At 43.3% G+C, this 18933-nt stretch overlaps 1 protein-coding gene across 14 annotated transcripts in view; it reads left to right on the top strand.

Moving 5' to 3' along the window:
• TENM4 (teneurin transmembrane protein 4) overlaps nt 1-18933 on the top strand; it is a 1400276-nt gene that overhangs the window by 1327659 nt on the left and 53684 nt on the right. For 11 of the 14 annotated variants that reach the window (XM_056561274.1, XM_056561279.1, XM_056561286.1 and 8 more), the window contains 3 exons: nt 2944-2970; nt 7979-8125; nt 15674-15890. In XM_056561274.1, coding sequence (XP_056417249.1) covers nt 2944-2970; nt 7979-8125; nt 15674-15890 — 391 coding nt within the window. The remainder of the gene's footprint in view (nt 1-2943; nt 2971-7978; nt 8126-15673; nt 15891-18933) is intronic. The other 3 variants (XM_056561285.1, XM_056561278.1, XM_056561276.1) reach the window with 1 other exon arrangement.

The following is an 18933-nucleotide window of genomic DNA, read 5'->3' as shown; positions in this document are numbered from 1 at the left end:
GTAGACTATAGATGACATGTGGTGGGAGGGGGAAGGGGTTACTGATGCACTGGCTTTGCTACATGCAGTGTGAGCAGAAAGGAAAGAAACGGCAGCGGCACAGCAAGGAAGGGGTTACTTTAGGCACAAAGATGGTGCTGAATACAAGCTTGCAGACTAAATGGGGGGAGATTAGATAAAGAAGGGCATCACATTGTACATACAGCAGTAACAAAGTAAGAAAGGTGGTAACACTAAGCACTAAAACTGCTGCTGTGCATAACTATTGGCCGTATATGTCACAATTCTAAGGGTAGAATGAATACAAGGCACACACGTGCACAGGGTATTGACCTGTATATACAGTTACTTACTAACTGTCCATTATGATCATGAATCATAGCATGGCATTGATCTGTATAAATCTCAATGTCAGTGTCTTTGTTCTTCCATCCCCCAAACATTAAAACTTCCCATAAGATTCTGAGTAGGGGATTAGCAGTAAGAAGTGGCAAACAAGCTAGTGGTAAGAAAAGCTCGAAAGCCAGGACCACCATGGCTCTTGGCACTGGTGGACTGACTAGTTGCCTATTTTAAGCATCGAATGGCATGAACCACCACGAGTCTTGTTGGTGTGTTCAGTCGCATCCCACCAGCAGTACAGTCTCCACACAATAAGCTCACGAGTGGGAGACTAAGTTGGTGTTTAAGTGCCACCTGGTGGTGGAGAAGAGACTGAACAACTTGTTAAATGTGGGGTGACCCCTCAATGGGATGGCAGCTAACATTTGTTTCTAGTAAAAACAAAGAAGTTTGGGGATCGAAGTCCGAGCTCATAGGTTGTTGCCAAAGAGGTCCATCTATTTGCCTGCTACAAGGAGCACTGTACTTTGTGGGGGGCCTCCAATGGTATGGTATTATATTGACAAAAGCTACTCTCTATTTATTGATCTTCAGACACCTCACCATGCTCCGTGGAAGCTTTAGTCCCTCTAGACACTCGACATTGCATTACATTAGACCTTCATATTTCCCAGATTTTCTCAGCACCATCTATGTCAAGTAACAGAAAGTTTTGTTGACCCAGCGCATGTTACTTCTAGATTCTTAAAGGCATTATAAGATGCATCAGACTAAAGTCATCTTTAAAGGGGGTTTCCATTTGAACAATCCCCATTAGATGGGTCCCCCGATAATAAGCAGATCACAAGGTGTCCTCCTAGAACCCTTGGCAATCAGCAGTGATCTGTAGGGAAACCTGGCGATAAGTGTTCAGTTTCTATGCAGTGCCACCACAGGGTATATTAAAGGGGTACTCTGGTCCTAGACATCTTATCCCTTATACAAAGGATAGGGGATAAGATGTCTGATCAAGGGGGTCCTGCCGCTGGGCACCCCTGCAATCTCTCCTGCAGCACCCCCTGTCATCAACCTCAGGGAGCGAAGATCGCTCAGTGTCTGATGACTCACGATACAGGGGCCGGAGTATCGTGACGTCACTGCTCCGTCCACTCGTGACATCACACTTCGCCCCCTCAATGCAAGTCTATGGGAGGGAGCATGGCCACAGCCACGCCCCCTCCCATAGGCTTGCATTGAGGGGGCGGGGAGATACTCTTTAAAGGGGTACTCCGGTGGAAAACTTATTTATTTTTATTTTTTTTAAATCAACTGGTGCCAAAAAGTTAAACAGATTTGTAAATGACTTCTATTAAAAAAATATTTACCCTTCCAGTACTTTTTAGCATCTGTATGCTATAGAGGAAATAATTTTTATTTTTTTTTTTATTCTTTTTTGTCTTGTGCACAGTGCTCTCTGCTGACACCTGATGCCCGTATCAGGAACTGTCCAGAGCAGGAGAAAATCCCCATTTTCTCCTGCTCTGGACAGTTCCTGACACGGACAGAAGTGTCAGCAGAGAGCACTGTGGACGAGACAAAAAAAAATGTCAAAAAGAAAAGAATTTCCTCTGTAGCATACTGCTGCTAAAAAGTACTGGAAGGGTAAAGATTTTTTAATAGAAGTCATTTACAAATTAACTCTGATTAACTTTCTGGCACCAGTTGATTTAAGAAAAATTCAAGCGCATCAAGAGGTAGTATATCCGCAGCCCTCCGGCTAGGCAAGGTATTCAATCAGTCTGGCTTCAAGGAGAATGCTGGCTCCACGTGGCGCAGGATACAAAAGGAATGGAGATCAGATAAAAATCGAGGTAGTTTATTTCTCAATATGCAACACGTTTCGTTGCAGGAAAGCAGCTTCATCAGGCATGCTATGCATGCCTGATGAAGCTGCTTTCTCGCAGCGAAACGCGTTGCATCTTGGGAAATAAACTACCTCGATTTTGTCTGATCTCCATTCCTTTTGTATCCTGTGCCACGTGGAGCCGGTGTTCTCCTTGAAGCCAGACTGATTACAACAGTATGACCAAAAAGAAAACATACATACATACATACATACATACATAAATATATATAATAGTATGTAAACATCACTCAGTTTAAAGAAATGTCCTGTAGAGACCTGAAATTTAAATTATAATTGTGTATTGACATTCATACACGATAATATGAAAATACGTTTTTAGAAAACCCGGTTGAGGAAGCCCTTATAAAAGTATGGGCCAAAGGTCAACGATTGCTTTGGAAGGTTCCATCACTCATGGCTTTCATCAGGTTACAATGTAGACAATCCCTTCAATACAATTTTCCTCATGGGCGGGAAACTAGTCCAGAACTGAAGTCCGGTTGCAGCTTGTGATTGGCTTACTGAATGCTTCCATGGTAAAGGTTTACAGGCTATGTGCATGTTCATGTATTCCCCAGCTCTGTCTCCAGCAGGTCATGGCTATATAACACGGCTTCTCTTATGTCCCCTTTGTGCTTTTGTAGCCCCTGCACAGCCGGCTAGCACCCAGCACTTATTCAACCCTACCTTAAATGTCCTGTCTTTTATTCCCCAAGCCCACTATCTGGATAAGGTAGTGAAAGGTATTGTATCAGTTTTCCTATTGTCTTGTGTTACCACGAAAAATGTTGCAAGTGCTTTGTCTTCTTCCATCTGAGCTATGCTTACGAACATGGCTATTTTATATCCCACTGTCCTCCCTTTCATGTGTACGTGTCCGGGCTATCATGGGGGCCTGGGGTACGGCGTGCCTTGGGCCTCGGTGATATCACTAATGTAGTCTCTGAATGTTTACTGTACAGAATGGGCATAGGGACGAGTGGTCTTTTTGCCTATTATTTTTAACATTTTTATTTTAGCTTTTCCATTGGCTTATCAAACCATTGCATTTGCTGACACATGAGTATACTATACATAACACTTTGTAACATGTTTATAGCTTTCTTTTATATTTTATAGGCTTATGACATAGCATGGTGTTTAGGAGTTCTTCCCGTACGCATGGCTGCTTAGTATGTTTGTAGCAGAAACAGAATGAGCTAAAACCATAGTGGTTGACTGAAAAAATATCTAAATGATGAGCATATGTATCAGAATTACAGCCCATATCCCTGGTTATAAGCTCCGCCCTTGCTCAACACTGGGCTCCTCCTTAGAGGGGCCAACAAGCAGATGATTAGACCACCTGCCTCTACTACAAAGCATGGGGTAAATAGGGGTTGGTCAGGAAACACAATTGTGAGGACATAAAAGACCAAAGAGACTCTTGTTTTGTTTATTCTTTGTGCACCCCAGTATACAACTCAACCATTCTCTAATCTCAAAAAGGAGTGTTGATGATGGTACACAAAAACATGAAGCCTGCAACCAGGTCCTGCTAAAACAATATACATTTAGAGGGTTGTTCCTTAAGGTGGCCTGGGACCATCAAAAGAGGAAAGTGGGTTCCAAAGTACAACTCTAGTTTGAAGGACTCAACTAGACTGTGTATCCAGTGATCAGCTATTGGTTACCTTGCCTGCAATTAGAACGGGTGTCTTTATCCAGTGCCTATAACCTTGGGGTACCTGATGGTGCCCAAGGACGTGAAGTCTGACATCTGTTCATACCATAGTTGGCCAGTCCAGGCAATAGTTAATAAATTATGTGACTCCCTTAATTCATTCTCCTTTTCCAGCAAGATCGGGGGGTGGGGGGGGGGGGGGGTGGTTTCTATTGGCACCAAAATAAAACTCTAACCAATATCAAACGTCAGTGTGGCCAGTTTCTATAACCTATGGTTACTTGAGGGTGCCCAAGGATGTGAAGTCCGACATATGATTCTGACAAAGTTGGCCAGTCCAGGCAATAGTCAAAAAAATCTGCAGAAAATGGAGACTGGATTACGGGACTCGCAAAGTTTGGTGACCTAGACGTGAAGACCAACTCCAAAATTTTCCATATTGGGTAAAAGTCATCCAAGTCCTCTGGCTTCACCTAGTGATAGGTAGTTTCACCAACAACGAAGGTCAGTGTGGCATCTCTGTCTTCAAGGTTCTCATAGGCGCCACCTAGTGGTAGAAAGTTTCATTCCTTTATCGTTCCCAGATTCTGTTTTTCTTTAGGTCCTTTCTCAGGGTGTACTTATCAGCTTGACTATTGCGTTGCCCCAAAAGGTTTTCACCCATATGTGGTCACTACAGGGTTGCCTGGATAAGGAATAGGACTAAGCTGTAATAACAGAAATGGCCTATGAACAGATGTGGCGCTGTTCTTTGGGAACAATACAGCAAAAGAACCTTCATCTCATCCTGGACTATGAAGGGTTAAGTCTGACAGTAAAAATTTAAGTCTTTTGGGAAACATTTTATCCGGATTTGCGTTTTTTCTTTTTTTTTTTCCAGATCCATTTGTCTTTCCTAATTATTGACTTTTTATCTCCCACTTTCAATAAGTTAATTGAGTTGCTGCAGAAATGAACTCGTCGGCTATGAATATTTTGTCATTCTGAATGTTTTCCAAAATTCTTCACTTGACGGGGCCCATATTTCATTAAAAGTTACAGCGCTGGCAACAGTCTCGCTGCCGCTCGCTTCCCAGTGAATGTCACATCCAGAGAGATTCACTGAATTTCCTCCAATTTGAACAATTTTTAATTGCCCCAAAACCATAATTGCCGGTGCCTTGCCAGCCCCCTGACCCTTCCTGTATCCCACTCTTCCTCTCATACTGAGGAAATTATTGGGATTTTCCAAACTTTCGAGAACGACCTGCTCGATGTTCTGTGTTGCAGGTCTGTTGGCCCCTTAAAGGGAGCTCATGACATCATAGCCCCGCCCCCTCATGATGTCACGCCCCACCCCCTCAATGCAAGTCTTGCATTGAGGGGGTGGGGAGTGACATCATGAGGGGGTGGGGCTATGACGTCACGAGCTCCCAACGCCGGCTCCAGTGTTCGGAACAGTTTGTTCCAAATGCTGAGCAGCGGAGTTCCCCTTTAATCTCAAGTTCATAGGGAAAATCATAGACAGCACATTGTGCCACGTGACAAACTTAGCTCTGCTATGTTAAAGAAGCACTCCAGGTCGTAGTTTTCTTGCCCATATCATGCACATTCACCATCGGTATTCTTACTGCACATGCACCGTCTGTGTTATTCCAGCACAGTGTCAGAGAAAGTGGTAAGTCCTGGGTCATCTGACTTCCTGTGAACTACAGGATGACATCATCACCTCAGATCGCTCATGCTGACTTCCAAACCCCTCCCCTTCCAGCTCTATCTGTATACTGCTGCTGCTCTCTCTATGGGATCAGGAAATATAGTAGTTATATCCCTCCCCTCCAACCTTTTCTGTATACTGCTGCTGCTATCTCTATGGCATCAGGATATATAGTAGCTATGCCCCTCCCCTCCAGCTCTATCTGTATACTGCTGCTATCTCTATGGGATTAAGATATATAGCTGTTATACACCTCCCCTGAGACTGTGTGCACACATTGCAGGGTTTTTTTTTTTTTGTCTTAATTTTCCCAGAAATCGAAGCAAAAACTGTGCTATTTTACTAAAATTGTGCACATTATTACCACAATTATAGAAAAACAGACCAAATGCAGTTACAATGTGTGCAAATGCTGTAAAAAAAATAAATAAACGAACGTTTGAACACTTCAAATCTTCATAAAACATCACAGTTGTCATTATAGGTCAGATCACTTTTGCCTCATGGCATTATTTTTCTATGTACTAGTCCCCATGAATTGTCAGCACTGGCCCGATCATAGGCCTAAGAGATTAGTGTAAGGCTGGGAGGCCCTTGTACAACTTTACCTCTCTCGAAAGACAATTGAAATGTTGTAGAATGTATCCTCGCACGGGGACTGAAACATCAGGAGCAGCATGTTGACTGTAGACTATACAGGTGACATGTGGCCTATATGGAAGGTATGCCTGACATTAGCAAACCTAGGACCACTAAACATGGTCTCCTCAGTAAGAGAAGAGCTGAGGAACACACATGTGGCTCTGACTAAACCCAGGGCCAGACTAGATAGAAAAAGTTTAGATCCGTACGCTTCCCCGGGAAAGGAAGGTTGGAATAGGGACTTTCTCCTGCAATTTGTGGTTAGGAGATGACATGTGACCAAATGACTATTCAACTGTGTACATTAGATGCAGCAATGTCAAAACTGTTAATCCTTAGCACTCTGTAAACATATAGTTTGACAACTCTCTAGTACCAAATATGCACAACATGCACCCAGCAAACCTTTAGATACTCAGTCACCCAACAGACAGCACTGACCTGACCATAGGCCTAAAATAGATCAGTTTAAGGTAGAGAGGTCCTTGTACAACTTCTCCTCTCTTGAAAAATAAAATTCTCCCTCTTGGGGCTGAAATGTAGTAGAATGTATGAGGACTAAAACAGTGATAAAGAACAGCATCTTGATTGTAGACCAGACAGATGTGGCCTATATGCAAGGTATGCCTGACATTAGCAAACCTAGGACCACTATGCTTTGGTCTCCTCAGGAAGAGTAGAGCTGAGGGGAACACGTGGCTCTGCCTAAACCCAAGACCAGACTAGCTAAAACAGGTCTACGTCTGCCCATTTTCACAGGAGAGGAAGGTTGTTCTGAGTACTTTCTCCTGCAGTTATTGGTTAGGAGATAACATGTGACCAAATGACTATTCAGAAATGTGAACATTATTAATTAATAATTAAATTAATATCATTATTAATATTAACCCTTAGCGCTCTGTAAGACCTCGATGTATGCACAGAAATATAGCACTTTCCCGACCGTGGGCATAAAATAGATCAGTGTAAGGCAGAGAGACCTTTGTACAACTTCTCCTCTCTTGAAAGACAAGATTGGGGCTGAAATGTTGTAGAATGCATCCTTGCCGCAAGGACTAAAACAGAGATTAGGAACAGCATTTTGGTTATAGACCAGACAGATGACATGTGGCCTATATGGAAGGATCACCACACCACTACTTAGGACCACTTCAAATGGTCTCCTCAGAAGGTGCAGAGCTGAGGGGCACACCTGTGGTTTTGGCTTAACCCAAAGCCAGACTAGCTAAAACAGGTTTAAGTCCACCCATTTTCCCAGGAGAGTGAGGATGGTCTATTGGCTAGGAGATGAGATGTGACCAAATGACAGCAATGTGAACAATATTAACCCTTAGCACTATGTAAGACCTTGGTGTCCACACAAAACCAAGTGCAATGCACAGAAATACAGTCACATAATTCTCTAGTAGCTGATATACACAACATGCACCCAGAAAACCTGGGATGGCTATATTGGGGCACCACATATAATTATGATTTGGGAGGGTCTCTGACCCCTGGCTAGGTGTCTAAACTGTGGCCCTCCAGATGTTGCAAAACTACAACTCCCAGCATGCCCGGACATCCAACAGCTGTCCGGGCATGCTGGAAGTTGTAGCTTTGTAATATCTGGCTGACCACAGCTTGGAGGCCACTGCCCTAGATGAAGACTTCTGTATAACCTATGCATATGTATAACCTAATTTTCCGCCCATGCCCTGACCCCCTCTATAACCGGCACCATCCTGTTTTTTTTTTTCTATTTTCGCAGAGGGATGCCCTGGCTTGTGTAACGGGAACGGCAGGTGCACGCTGGACATGAACGGCTGGAACTGCGTGTGTCAGCTGGGCTGGAGGGGCGCCGGTTGCGACACGTCCATGGAGACCGCCTGCAGCGACGGCAAGGATAACGATGCCGGTAAGCAGTTCGCATCGCCGTAGCTTCGGCGGCGGCGCTAATGGTGGAAGCGTTCCCTCTCACCATAATTATACGGAGTGCTTGTCATTCATCCATTCTTGTGATGGGGTAATTGCAGGATGCAGAGGGACCACGGTGCCATTATTTGAGAATCTCGGTAAATGAAGGATGCGCGCAGGTAATGTTTGTCATTTACTTCCCCTATAATTATCATCAAAATCTGTTCACTTCAATCCAAGGGTCATTTCAACGCGCTTCGAGCTAAAGAAAATGCACCGGCTTAATAGCAACAATGCCGCCGACTCTCTGATGTTTATTTGTTTATGGGGGGACAAGGAAGAAAAAAAAAACATGAACATTATGTGCGGATAAAAAGACAAACAAAAAGCACCGCACATTGATAATCCCTGATAAACACCGTGTGCTGAGGATTTAAAGGGACTACAAACATGAAATATCTGGAGTATAATACAGGATATAACTCAGGATCAGTACAGGATAAGTAATGTAATGTATGTACACAGTGACCTCACCAGCAGAATAGTGAGTGCAGCTCTGGACTATAATTCAGGATATCACACAGGATCAGTACAGGATAAGTAATGTAATGTATGTACACAGTGACCTCACCAGCAGAATAGTGAGTACAGCTCTGGAGTATAATACAGGATATAACTCAGGATCAGTACAGGATAAGTAATGTAATGTATGTACACAGTGACCTCACCAGCAGAATAGTGAGTACAGCTCCACAGTATAATACAGGATATAACTCAGGATCAGTACAGGATAAGTAATGTAATGTATATACACAGTGACCTCACCAGCAGAATAGTGAGTGCAGCTCTGGAGTATAATGCAGGATATAACTCAGGATCAGTACAGGATAAGTAATATAATGTATGTACACAGTGACCCCACCAGTACACACACATATACTATACACATACTGTATACACACATATACTATACACATACTGTATACACACATATACTATACACATACTGTATACACACATACTATACACATATTGTACACACATATATTATACACATACTGTACACACATATACTATACACATACTGTATACACACATACTATACACATACTGTACACACATATACTGTATACACACATATACTATACTCATACTTATACACACACATACTGTATACACACATATACTATACACATACTGTATACACACATATACTGTATACACACAGATACTATACACATACTGTACACACATATATTATACACATACTGTACACACATATACTGTATACACACATATACTATACACATACTGTACACACATATACTGTATATACATATACTATACACATACTGTATACACACATATACTATACACATACTGTACACACATATACTGTATATACATATACTATACACATACTGTATACACACATATACTATACACATACTGTACACACATATACTGTATACACACATATACTATACACATACTTATACACACACATACTGTATACACACATATACTATACACATACTGTATACACACATATACTGTATACACACAGATACTATACACATACTGTATACACACATATACTGTATACACACATATACTATACACATACTGTATACACACATATACTGTATACACACATATACTGTATACACACATATACTATACACATACTTATACACACACATATACTATACACATACTGTATACACACATATACTGTATACACACAGATACTATACACATACTGTATACACACATATACTATACACATACTGTATACACACATATACTGTATACACACAGATACTATACACATACTGTATACACACATATACTGTATACACACAGATACTATACACATACTGTATACACACATATACTGTATACACACATATACTGTATACACACATATACTATACACATACTTATACACACACATATACTATACACATACTGTATACACACATATACTGTATACACACAGATACTATACACATACTGTATACACACATATACTATACACATACTTATACACACACATACTGTATACACACATATACTATACACATACTTATACACACACATACTGTATACACACATATACTATACACATACTGTATACACACATATACTGTATACACACAGATACTATACACATACTGTATACACACATACTGTATACACACAGATACTATACACATACTGTATACACACATATACTATACACATACTGTATATACACATATACTGTATACACACATATACTATACACATACTGTATACACACATATACTGTATACACACAGATAATGAGGTCATAGCTCTGAAAACTAAAGAGAATAACAAGTGAAATGTCTTGGCCCCTGAATTCTCCCCGTGAAGCTTCGTCCCCACATTAGGGCTGAAACGTCACATTGAGATTTCATGGTGAATAAATTGCACTTGTTGTTTTGCACCTCGCTGCGCGGTGTTACGGCCTTGATATCCGTGTATACACTGTATATATCATTTTATAGATGTTCCTGCTTGGTGGTTCCATGAGATGATATTTTCTGTGTCACATTGTAGTATGAGAAGTATTATTATTAAGTAAGTGCCCCCCCCCCCCCCCCCCTCTATAGTCCGTAGCTCAGGATTACATATCTTCTTATTCAGTCCAAGCGTCATATTAAATGGCGTATCGCATAAGGTCATCTTTACAGCCGGCTTCCCCTGTATCTGCCTTTCCTGATGAGAACTACATCGTACGACACAGATACTTTATCTGGATTTATGAAATATCAATGTTCAGCCGGGAAATACAACACGGAGAGGAAACCGAGAGCAGAAAAAGAATAGTGACAGCCATAGAATTAAAGGGGAACTCTGGTCATATAATACTATTACATTAGAGCAGTGTTTCCCAACCAGGGGGCCTCCAGCTGTTTCAAAACTACAACTCCCAGCATGCCTGGACAGCCAACGGCTGTCCAGGCATGCTGGGAGTAGTAGTTTTGAAACAGCTGGAGGCACCCGGGTTGGGAAACACTGCATTAGGGGATCCAAGTGATTGTTGGTCATCTCCAGCATCAGGAGGAGATTATTATTAGTGGTCATAATGTGCAGCTTTATAGGGGCTCTGACTGTGGCTGGAGTTGTTATGGGGGCCCTGACTGTGGCTGGAGCTGTTATGGGGGCCCTGACTGTGGCTGGAGTTGTTATGGGGGCCCTGACTGTGGCTGGAGCTGTTATGGGGGCCCTGACTGTGGCTGGAGCTGTTATGGGGGCCCTGTCTGTGGCTGGAGTTGTTATGGGGGCCCTGACTGTGGCTGGAGCTGTTATGGGGGCACCATCTGGTTGCCATTTATGTCAGGAAAATGACTGGGACTTCCAGAGTTATGTAGGCACTCACTGGTTCTGTTTAGGGGCACTGACTGTGAATGGCAAAATTATGGGGGCACTGACATGTTGGTATTGTTGTGGGGTTACTAACTAGTTATTGTTGTAGAGGCACTGAGTGTGACTAGCAGAGGTATGGGGGACTGATTGGTTGGAAAGGTTATGGGTGCACTAACTGATTGGTATTGAGGTGGGAGCACTGACTGGCCAGCAAAGTTGTGGGGAAACTGACTGGTTAGTATTATTGAGCGGACACTGACTGGTTGGTATTGTTGTGGGGGCGCTGACTGGTTGGTATTGTTGTGGGGGCACTGACTGGTTGGTATTATTGAGGGAGCACTTGCTGATTTGCATTATTGTGGGGGCATGGGTTGGTTGGTATTGTTGTGGGGGCACTGGTTGGTATTGTTGTGGGGGCACTGTTTGGTATTGTTGTGGGGGCACTGACTGGTATTGTTGTGGGGGCATTGACTGGTATTGTTGTGGAGGCACTGATTGGTTGGTAGTGTTGTGGGGCCACTGGTTGGTTGGAAATGTTGTGGGGGCACTGGTTGGTATTGTTTTGGGGGCACGGATTGGTTTGTATTGTTGTGAGGACACTAGTTAGTATTGTTGTGGGGGACTGACTGTTTGGTATTGTTGTGGGGGCACTGATTGGTTGGTGATGTTGTGGGGGCACTGACTGGTATTGTTGCGGGGCACTGACTAGTTGGTATTGCTGTGGGGGCACGGACTGGTTGGTGGTGTTCTGGGGCCATGGATTGGTTGGTATTGTTGTGGGGGCACGGATTGGTTGCTGTTGTGGGGGCACGGATTGGTTGGTATTGTGGGGGCACTGACTGATATTGTTTTGGGGGCACTGACTGATATTGTTTTGGGGGCACTGACTAGTTAGTATTGTTGTGGAGACACTGACTGGTTGGTATTGTTGTGGGGGCACTAACTGGTTACTATTGTTGTGGGGGCGCTGACTGATATTGTTGTTGGGACACTGACTGATATTGTTGTGGGGGGCAGTGACTGATATTCTTGTGGGGGGCACTGACTGATATTGTTGTGGGGGCCACTGACTGATATTCTTGTGGGGGGCACTGACTGATATTGTTGTGGGGGCCACTGACTGATATTGTTGTAGGGGGCCACTGACTGATATTGTTGTGGGGGGCACTGACTGATATTGTTGTAGGGGGCCACTGACTGATATTGTTGTAGGGGGCCACTGACTGATATTGTTGTGGGGGGCACTGACTGATATTGTTGTGGGGGGCACTGACTGATATTGTTGTAGGGGGGCACTGACTGATATTGTTGTGGGGGGCACTGACTAATATTGTTGTGGGGGGCACTGACTGATATTGTTGTGGGGGGCACTGACTGATATTATTGTGGGGGGCACTGACTGATTTTATTGTGGGGGCCACGGACTGATATTATTGTGGGGGCGCTGACTGATATTATTGTGGGGGCGCTGTCTGATATTGTTGTGGGGGGCACTGACTGATATTGTTGTGGGGGGCACTGAGTGATATTATTGTGGGGGCACTGACTATTATTGTGGTGGGCACTGACTGATTTTATTGTGGGGGGCACTGACTGATATTGTTTTGGGGGCACTGAGTTATATTATTGTGGGGGGCACTGACTGATATTGTTGTGGGGGCACTGACTGATATTATTGTGGGGGCACTGTCTGATATTGTTGTGGGGGCACTGTCTGATATTGTTGTGGGGGCGCTGTCTGATATTGTTGTGGGGGCGCTGTCTGATATTGTTGTGGGGGCGCTGTCTGATATTGTTGTGTGGGGGCGCTGTCTGATATTGTTGTGGGGGTGCTGTCTGATATTGTTGTGGGGGTGCTGTCTGATATTGTTGTGGGGGGCACTGACTGATATTATTGTGGGGCGCTGTCTGATATTGTTGTGCGGGCACTTAGTGATATTATTGTGGGGGCACTGAGTGATATTATTGTGGGGGCACTGAGTGATGTTGTGGGGGCACTGAGTGATATTATTGTGGGGGCACTGAGGGATATTATTGTGGGGGCACTGAGTGATATTGTTGTGGGGGCACTGACTGATATTGTGGTGGGGTGCTGTCTGATATTGTTGTGCGGGCACTGAGTGATATTATTGTGGGGGCACTGAGTGATATTATTGTGGGGGCACTGACTGTGGCTGCTGTTCTGTGCCTTCTCCTGTAGAGCGAGGGGTAATCCTGCACCGTCTGACACTGAATTACTTGGCTCACAAAGCAGGATTAGTGTAAGTGCGTCTATCATAAAGCGCAGGATTTCCTTAATTGGCCTCATAAAATCGGATTTTTTTTTTCCACTGTAAGCGATTTGCTCCATAAAGATCAAGTATTCCATGTTATGAGCTGAATGTCTCCTCCGTGAAACATATGCAAATGTAGTAGAGTTGGGTTTGTCACGTGATGCTGCTGATTTAATGCAGTCCTATGTAAAAGCACAGGCAATGCATTACCATACAACAGTGTTTCCCAACCAGTGTGCCTCCAGCTGTTGCAAAACTACAACTCCCAGCATGGCCGGACAGCCAACGGCTGTCCGGCCATGCTGGGAGTTGTAGTTTTGCAACAGCTGGAGGCACACTGGTTGGGAAACACTGCCATAAAAATACAAAATAAAGTCGGCTATACCTGACAAACTCTGCTCTGCTACATCTGACTGTAACAGTTCTGCAGCAATTTGGTCTCACATGAGTCTTATCAAACTCTCATCCTTCACCCAAACGCCCTTGAGAGACGTTCCATCCAGCTTGTTGCACGATGCTCCGGTGTAACTAAATACTTCCAGCCCTTCTGGCTTCCTTGTGTTGCTATATAGGATTTTTTTTCTTTGCCGTCCATCTGGCAGATGTTACTGCGTAGACGTATTCTTGATCTCCTCACAGCCAAGTGAGTCTTCAAGTGACTACTCAAGGAACCGCGGAAATCTCCAAGAGCCACCGAGCGGAGAAGATTCTCTACACTTCAACAGGTTATTTGTAAAACTGTACAGGATCCTGAGTTATATCCTGTATTATACACCAGAGCTGCACTCACTATTCTGCTGGTGAGGTCACTGTGTACATACATACATTACTTATCCTGTACTGATCCTGAGTTATATCCTGTATTATACACCAGAGCTGCACTCACTATTCTGCTGGTGAGGTCACTGTGTACATACATTACATTACTTATCCTGTACTGATCCAGAGTTATATCCTGTATTATACCCCAGAGCTGTACTCACTATTTTGCTGGTGAGGTCACTGTGTACATACATTACATTACTTATCCTGTACTGATCCTGAGTTATATCCTGTATTATACTCCAGAGCTGTACTCACTATTCTGCTGGTGAGGTCACTGTGTACATACATTACATTACTTATCCTGTACTGATCCTGAGTTATCTCCTGTATTATACTCCAGAGCTGCACTCACTATTCTGCTGGTGAGATCACTGTGTACATACATTACATTACTTATCTGTACTGATCCTGAGTTATATCCTGTATTATACCCCAGAGCTGTACTCACTATTCTGCTGGTGAGGTCACTGTGTACATACATTACATTACTTATCCTGTACTGATCCTGAGTTATATCCTGTATTATACTCCAGAGCTGTACTCACTATTCTGCTGGTGAGGTCACTGTGTACATACATTACATTACTTATCCTGTACTGATCCTGGGTTATATCCTGTATTATACTCCAGAGCTGCATTCACTATTCTGCTGGTGAGGTCACTGTGTACATACATTACATTACTTATCCTGTACTGATCCTGGGTTATATCCTGTATTATACTCCAGAGCTGCATTCACTATTCTGCTGGTGAGGTCACTGTGTACATACATTACATTACTTATCCTGTACTGATCCTGAGTTATATCCTGTATTATACTCCAGAGCTGTACTCACTATTCTGCTGGTGAGATCACTGTGTTATGCTGGTTTATATGACACTTGTTGACTGTTTCCAATAACAATCAGGAACATTTTGTCTGTGATTGGTCGGTGTTGCATGACACCAGGGTTCAGATCTATGTGTATTTTGTGTATTTTTTATGTTCTTTCCATTTTATCCAGGCGTTTGTGTGTTCTATGATCTAATGTTTGAATTATTTTCTTTTTTTGCAGACGGCCTGACAGATTGCCTGGACCCCGATTGCTGCCTGCAACAATCCTGTCAGACCAACGCGTTGTGCCTGGGCTCCCCGGACCCTCTTGATATCATCCAGGAAACACAAGCCCCCGTGTCCCATCAGAACCTTCAGTCCTTCTATCACCGGATTAAATTTTTGGTCGGCCGGGACAGCACGCATTTCATTCCTGCAGAAAACCCATTTGATGGAAGGTAAGTAGATGTTAATTTATGTATTGATATAGCAGAGCTGAATGTGTCATCTGGTTCCACAAGGTGTCATTACATAACCATTGCGACCATTGTCCACTGCAGTATTTCCCAACCTTGGTGGTAGATCTAGTCTTCCCTTTGACATCTGCAGCAGTTCAGTGCTTAGTAAAACCCTTTCTTTGCTGTGCTGCTACGGTATGTACACAGTGCTGCTTCCTGTATAAAATCAACCCTCTATTAAGTTTACAGCAGTGTTTTCCAAGGTGCTTAGTAGGCACTTGTCTCTGTGCAAAAAAGATTGGGACGTCCTCTATAAAATAAAATTAATAAAAAAAAATTAAAGGGGTATTCCGCTGCTCAGCATTTGGAACAAACTGTTCTGAACGCTGGAGCTCGTGACGCCATAGCCCTGCTCATTATGACGTCACGTCCCGCCCCCTCAATGCAAGTCTATGGGAGGGGGCGTGACGCTGTCACGCCCCCTCCCATAGACTTGCATTGAGTGGGCGGGGTGTGACGTCGCGAGGGGGCGGGGCTATGGCGTCACAAGCTCCCGGCCCCAGCGTTCGGAACCGTTTTTGTTCCAAACGCTGAGCAGTGGAGTACCCCTGTAAAGTTTCATCCTTGCGGTAATCACTGTAGTGAGAAGTCCATATAGTGTGGGTAACGCACCTATAGTGCGTGTAAATTATTTGCATTAAAGCCCAATATGGCGGAACTTTCTCTTTCAAATGTCAAACTTCTACCCAATGAAACGCGCGGCTCAGTCTATAGAACATCATCCAGAACAATTTATCTTAATTCTCGCTGCGTGCGTCCTGCCTGGGACACCGGTTAAATAGGTTATAATCGTACCTGGTGCTGCGCGCTCGCTGGTATTAGGCAGCCCGTGCCTTTTTTGGTGGCAGCAGATTTTTAGCAAACCTGCGTAAATGCGCTCGCATAAAGAGCGGCGGGATAGAAATCTGTTCTCAAACTGTGTAAATGGATCTCACCCCGTGAGCGTTCAGCATTCCTGTCCCAATATTGCCCAGAAGTGGCACAGACTGTGCCATTCTACTCCCCATGCCAGGCCTATTACTGAACAACTTCTACCGTGGTGAGGAACAGATTTAGACGCGTTGAAGGAATAATCATCTTGCTTTTTCGGGGCTGTTCAGGGTGTTCGCACAATCGCTTCAACTTCAGCAAAACAACAATTACTTTTTACTCAGCTTTTTCTTTTTCCCCATACATTTTTATTTTTTTATTTTTTTTTTTGTTTGGGCTATATTAGGGGAAGAAACAAAGAGATTAAAGAGGTACTCCGGTGGAATTATAATATTTTTTTTTTTTTTTTTTTTTAATCAACTGGTGCCAGAAAGTTAAACAGATTTGTAAATGACTTTTATAAAAAAAAAAAAAAAATCTTAATCCTTCCAGTACTTATTAGCTGCTGAATACTACAGAGGAAATTCTTTTCTTTTTAGAACACGGAGCACTCTGCTGACATCACGAGCACAGTGCTCTCTGCTGACATCTCTGTCCATTTTAGGAACTGTCCAGAGCAGCATATGTTTGCTATGGGGGGATTTTCTCCTACTCTGGACAATTCTTAAAAAGGGCAGAGATGTCAGCAGAGAGCACTGTGCTCGTGATGTCAGCAGAGAGCTCTGTGTTCCAAAAAGAAAAGAATGTCCTCTGTAGTATTCAGCAGCTAATAAGTACTAGAAGGATTAAGATTTTTTAATAGAGGTAATTTACTAATCTGTTTAACTTTCTGACACCAATTGATTAAAAAAAAAAAAGTTTCCCACCAGAGTACCCCTAAAGGGGTACTCCGCCCCTAGACATCTTATCCCCTTTCCAAAGGATAGGGGATAAGATGTCAGATCGCCGGGGTCCCGCTGCTGGGGACCCCGGGGATCGCTGCTGCAGCACCCCGCTATCATTACTGTGCAGAGAGAGATCGCTCTGCACGTAATGACGGGCGATACAGGGGACAGAGCATCGTTACGTCACGGCTCCGCCCCTCGTGACATCACGGCACGCCCCGTCAATACAAGTCTATGGGAAGGGGCGTGGTGGTCGTCACGCCCCCTGCCCTAGACTTGCATTAAGGGGACGGGCCGTGATGTCATGAGGGGCGGAGCCATGATGTCACGCTGTTCTGGCCCCTGTATCGCCCGTCATTACGCAGAGAGCGAACTCGCTCTGTGCTGTAATGATAACGCAGTGCCGCAGCAGCGGGACCCCGGCGATCTAACATCTTATCCCCTATCCTTTAGATAGGGGATAAGATGCCAGGGGCGGGGTACCCCTTTAAGGGGTTAAGTGTTTCTCAAAACTTTTCTGGTCATTTATTTTTGTGCAAGACCAGGTAACCCTAAGCTGTTTAACAAAGTGGGAAACTACTATTTTTAATTTTATTTATTTATTTATTATAATTTTCTTTTATTGTTATTTTTCTATTAGTTTATTTATTTTTATTTTTTTTAAAGCCTTTGACATTCACCTCTGGAGAGTGATAACTCCGTTCAAGTAAAAAGCATCTGATGGGCAAATAAAATGGGAAAAAAAAACATGGATGATAAAAAAAAAAAAATTAAAAAAAATTGTCATTTTATTAATATGGAGATTGTAAGGGACAAAGGCTTTGTGAGCGGCATCTTAATAAGACGATAATAAATCTTTGCCTGGGAGAAAATACAAGGATGGTGGTGGGGGGGGGGGGGGGGAACCCGTATCCTTCACTGTAATAAATAATTTTTGGACTTATGCGGTAATAAAAAAAAATAAAAAAAATAAAAAAAGAGAGCGTAACAATAAATCGTAAAATCGCAAATAAAATCGTATCTGCACTAATTTTGATACAAAACTCTGATGCAATTTTATTAATTTGCAGTAGGCACGATTCTTCTTCAATAAAAAAAATAATGTTGAATGTAGGGCAGTGTTTTCCAACCATTGTGCCTCCAGCTGTTGCAAAACTACAACTCCCAGCACACCCGGACAGCCTCCGGCTGTCCGGGCGTGCTGGGAGTTGTAGTTTTGCAACAGCTGG

The sequence above is a fragment of the Hyla sarda genome, chromosome 2 (assembly GCF_029499605.1).
Source record: "Hyla sarda isolate aHylSar1 chromosome 2, aHylSar1.hap1, whole genome shotgun sequence".
NCBI lineage: Eukaryota > Metazoa > Chordata > Amphibia > Anura > Hylidae > Hyla > Hyla sarda.
Note: the sequence above shows the minus strand (reverse complement) of the source record. Positions and strands in the feature narration are given on the sequence as shown.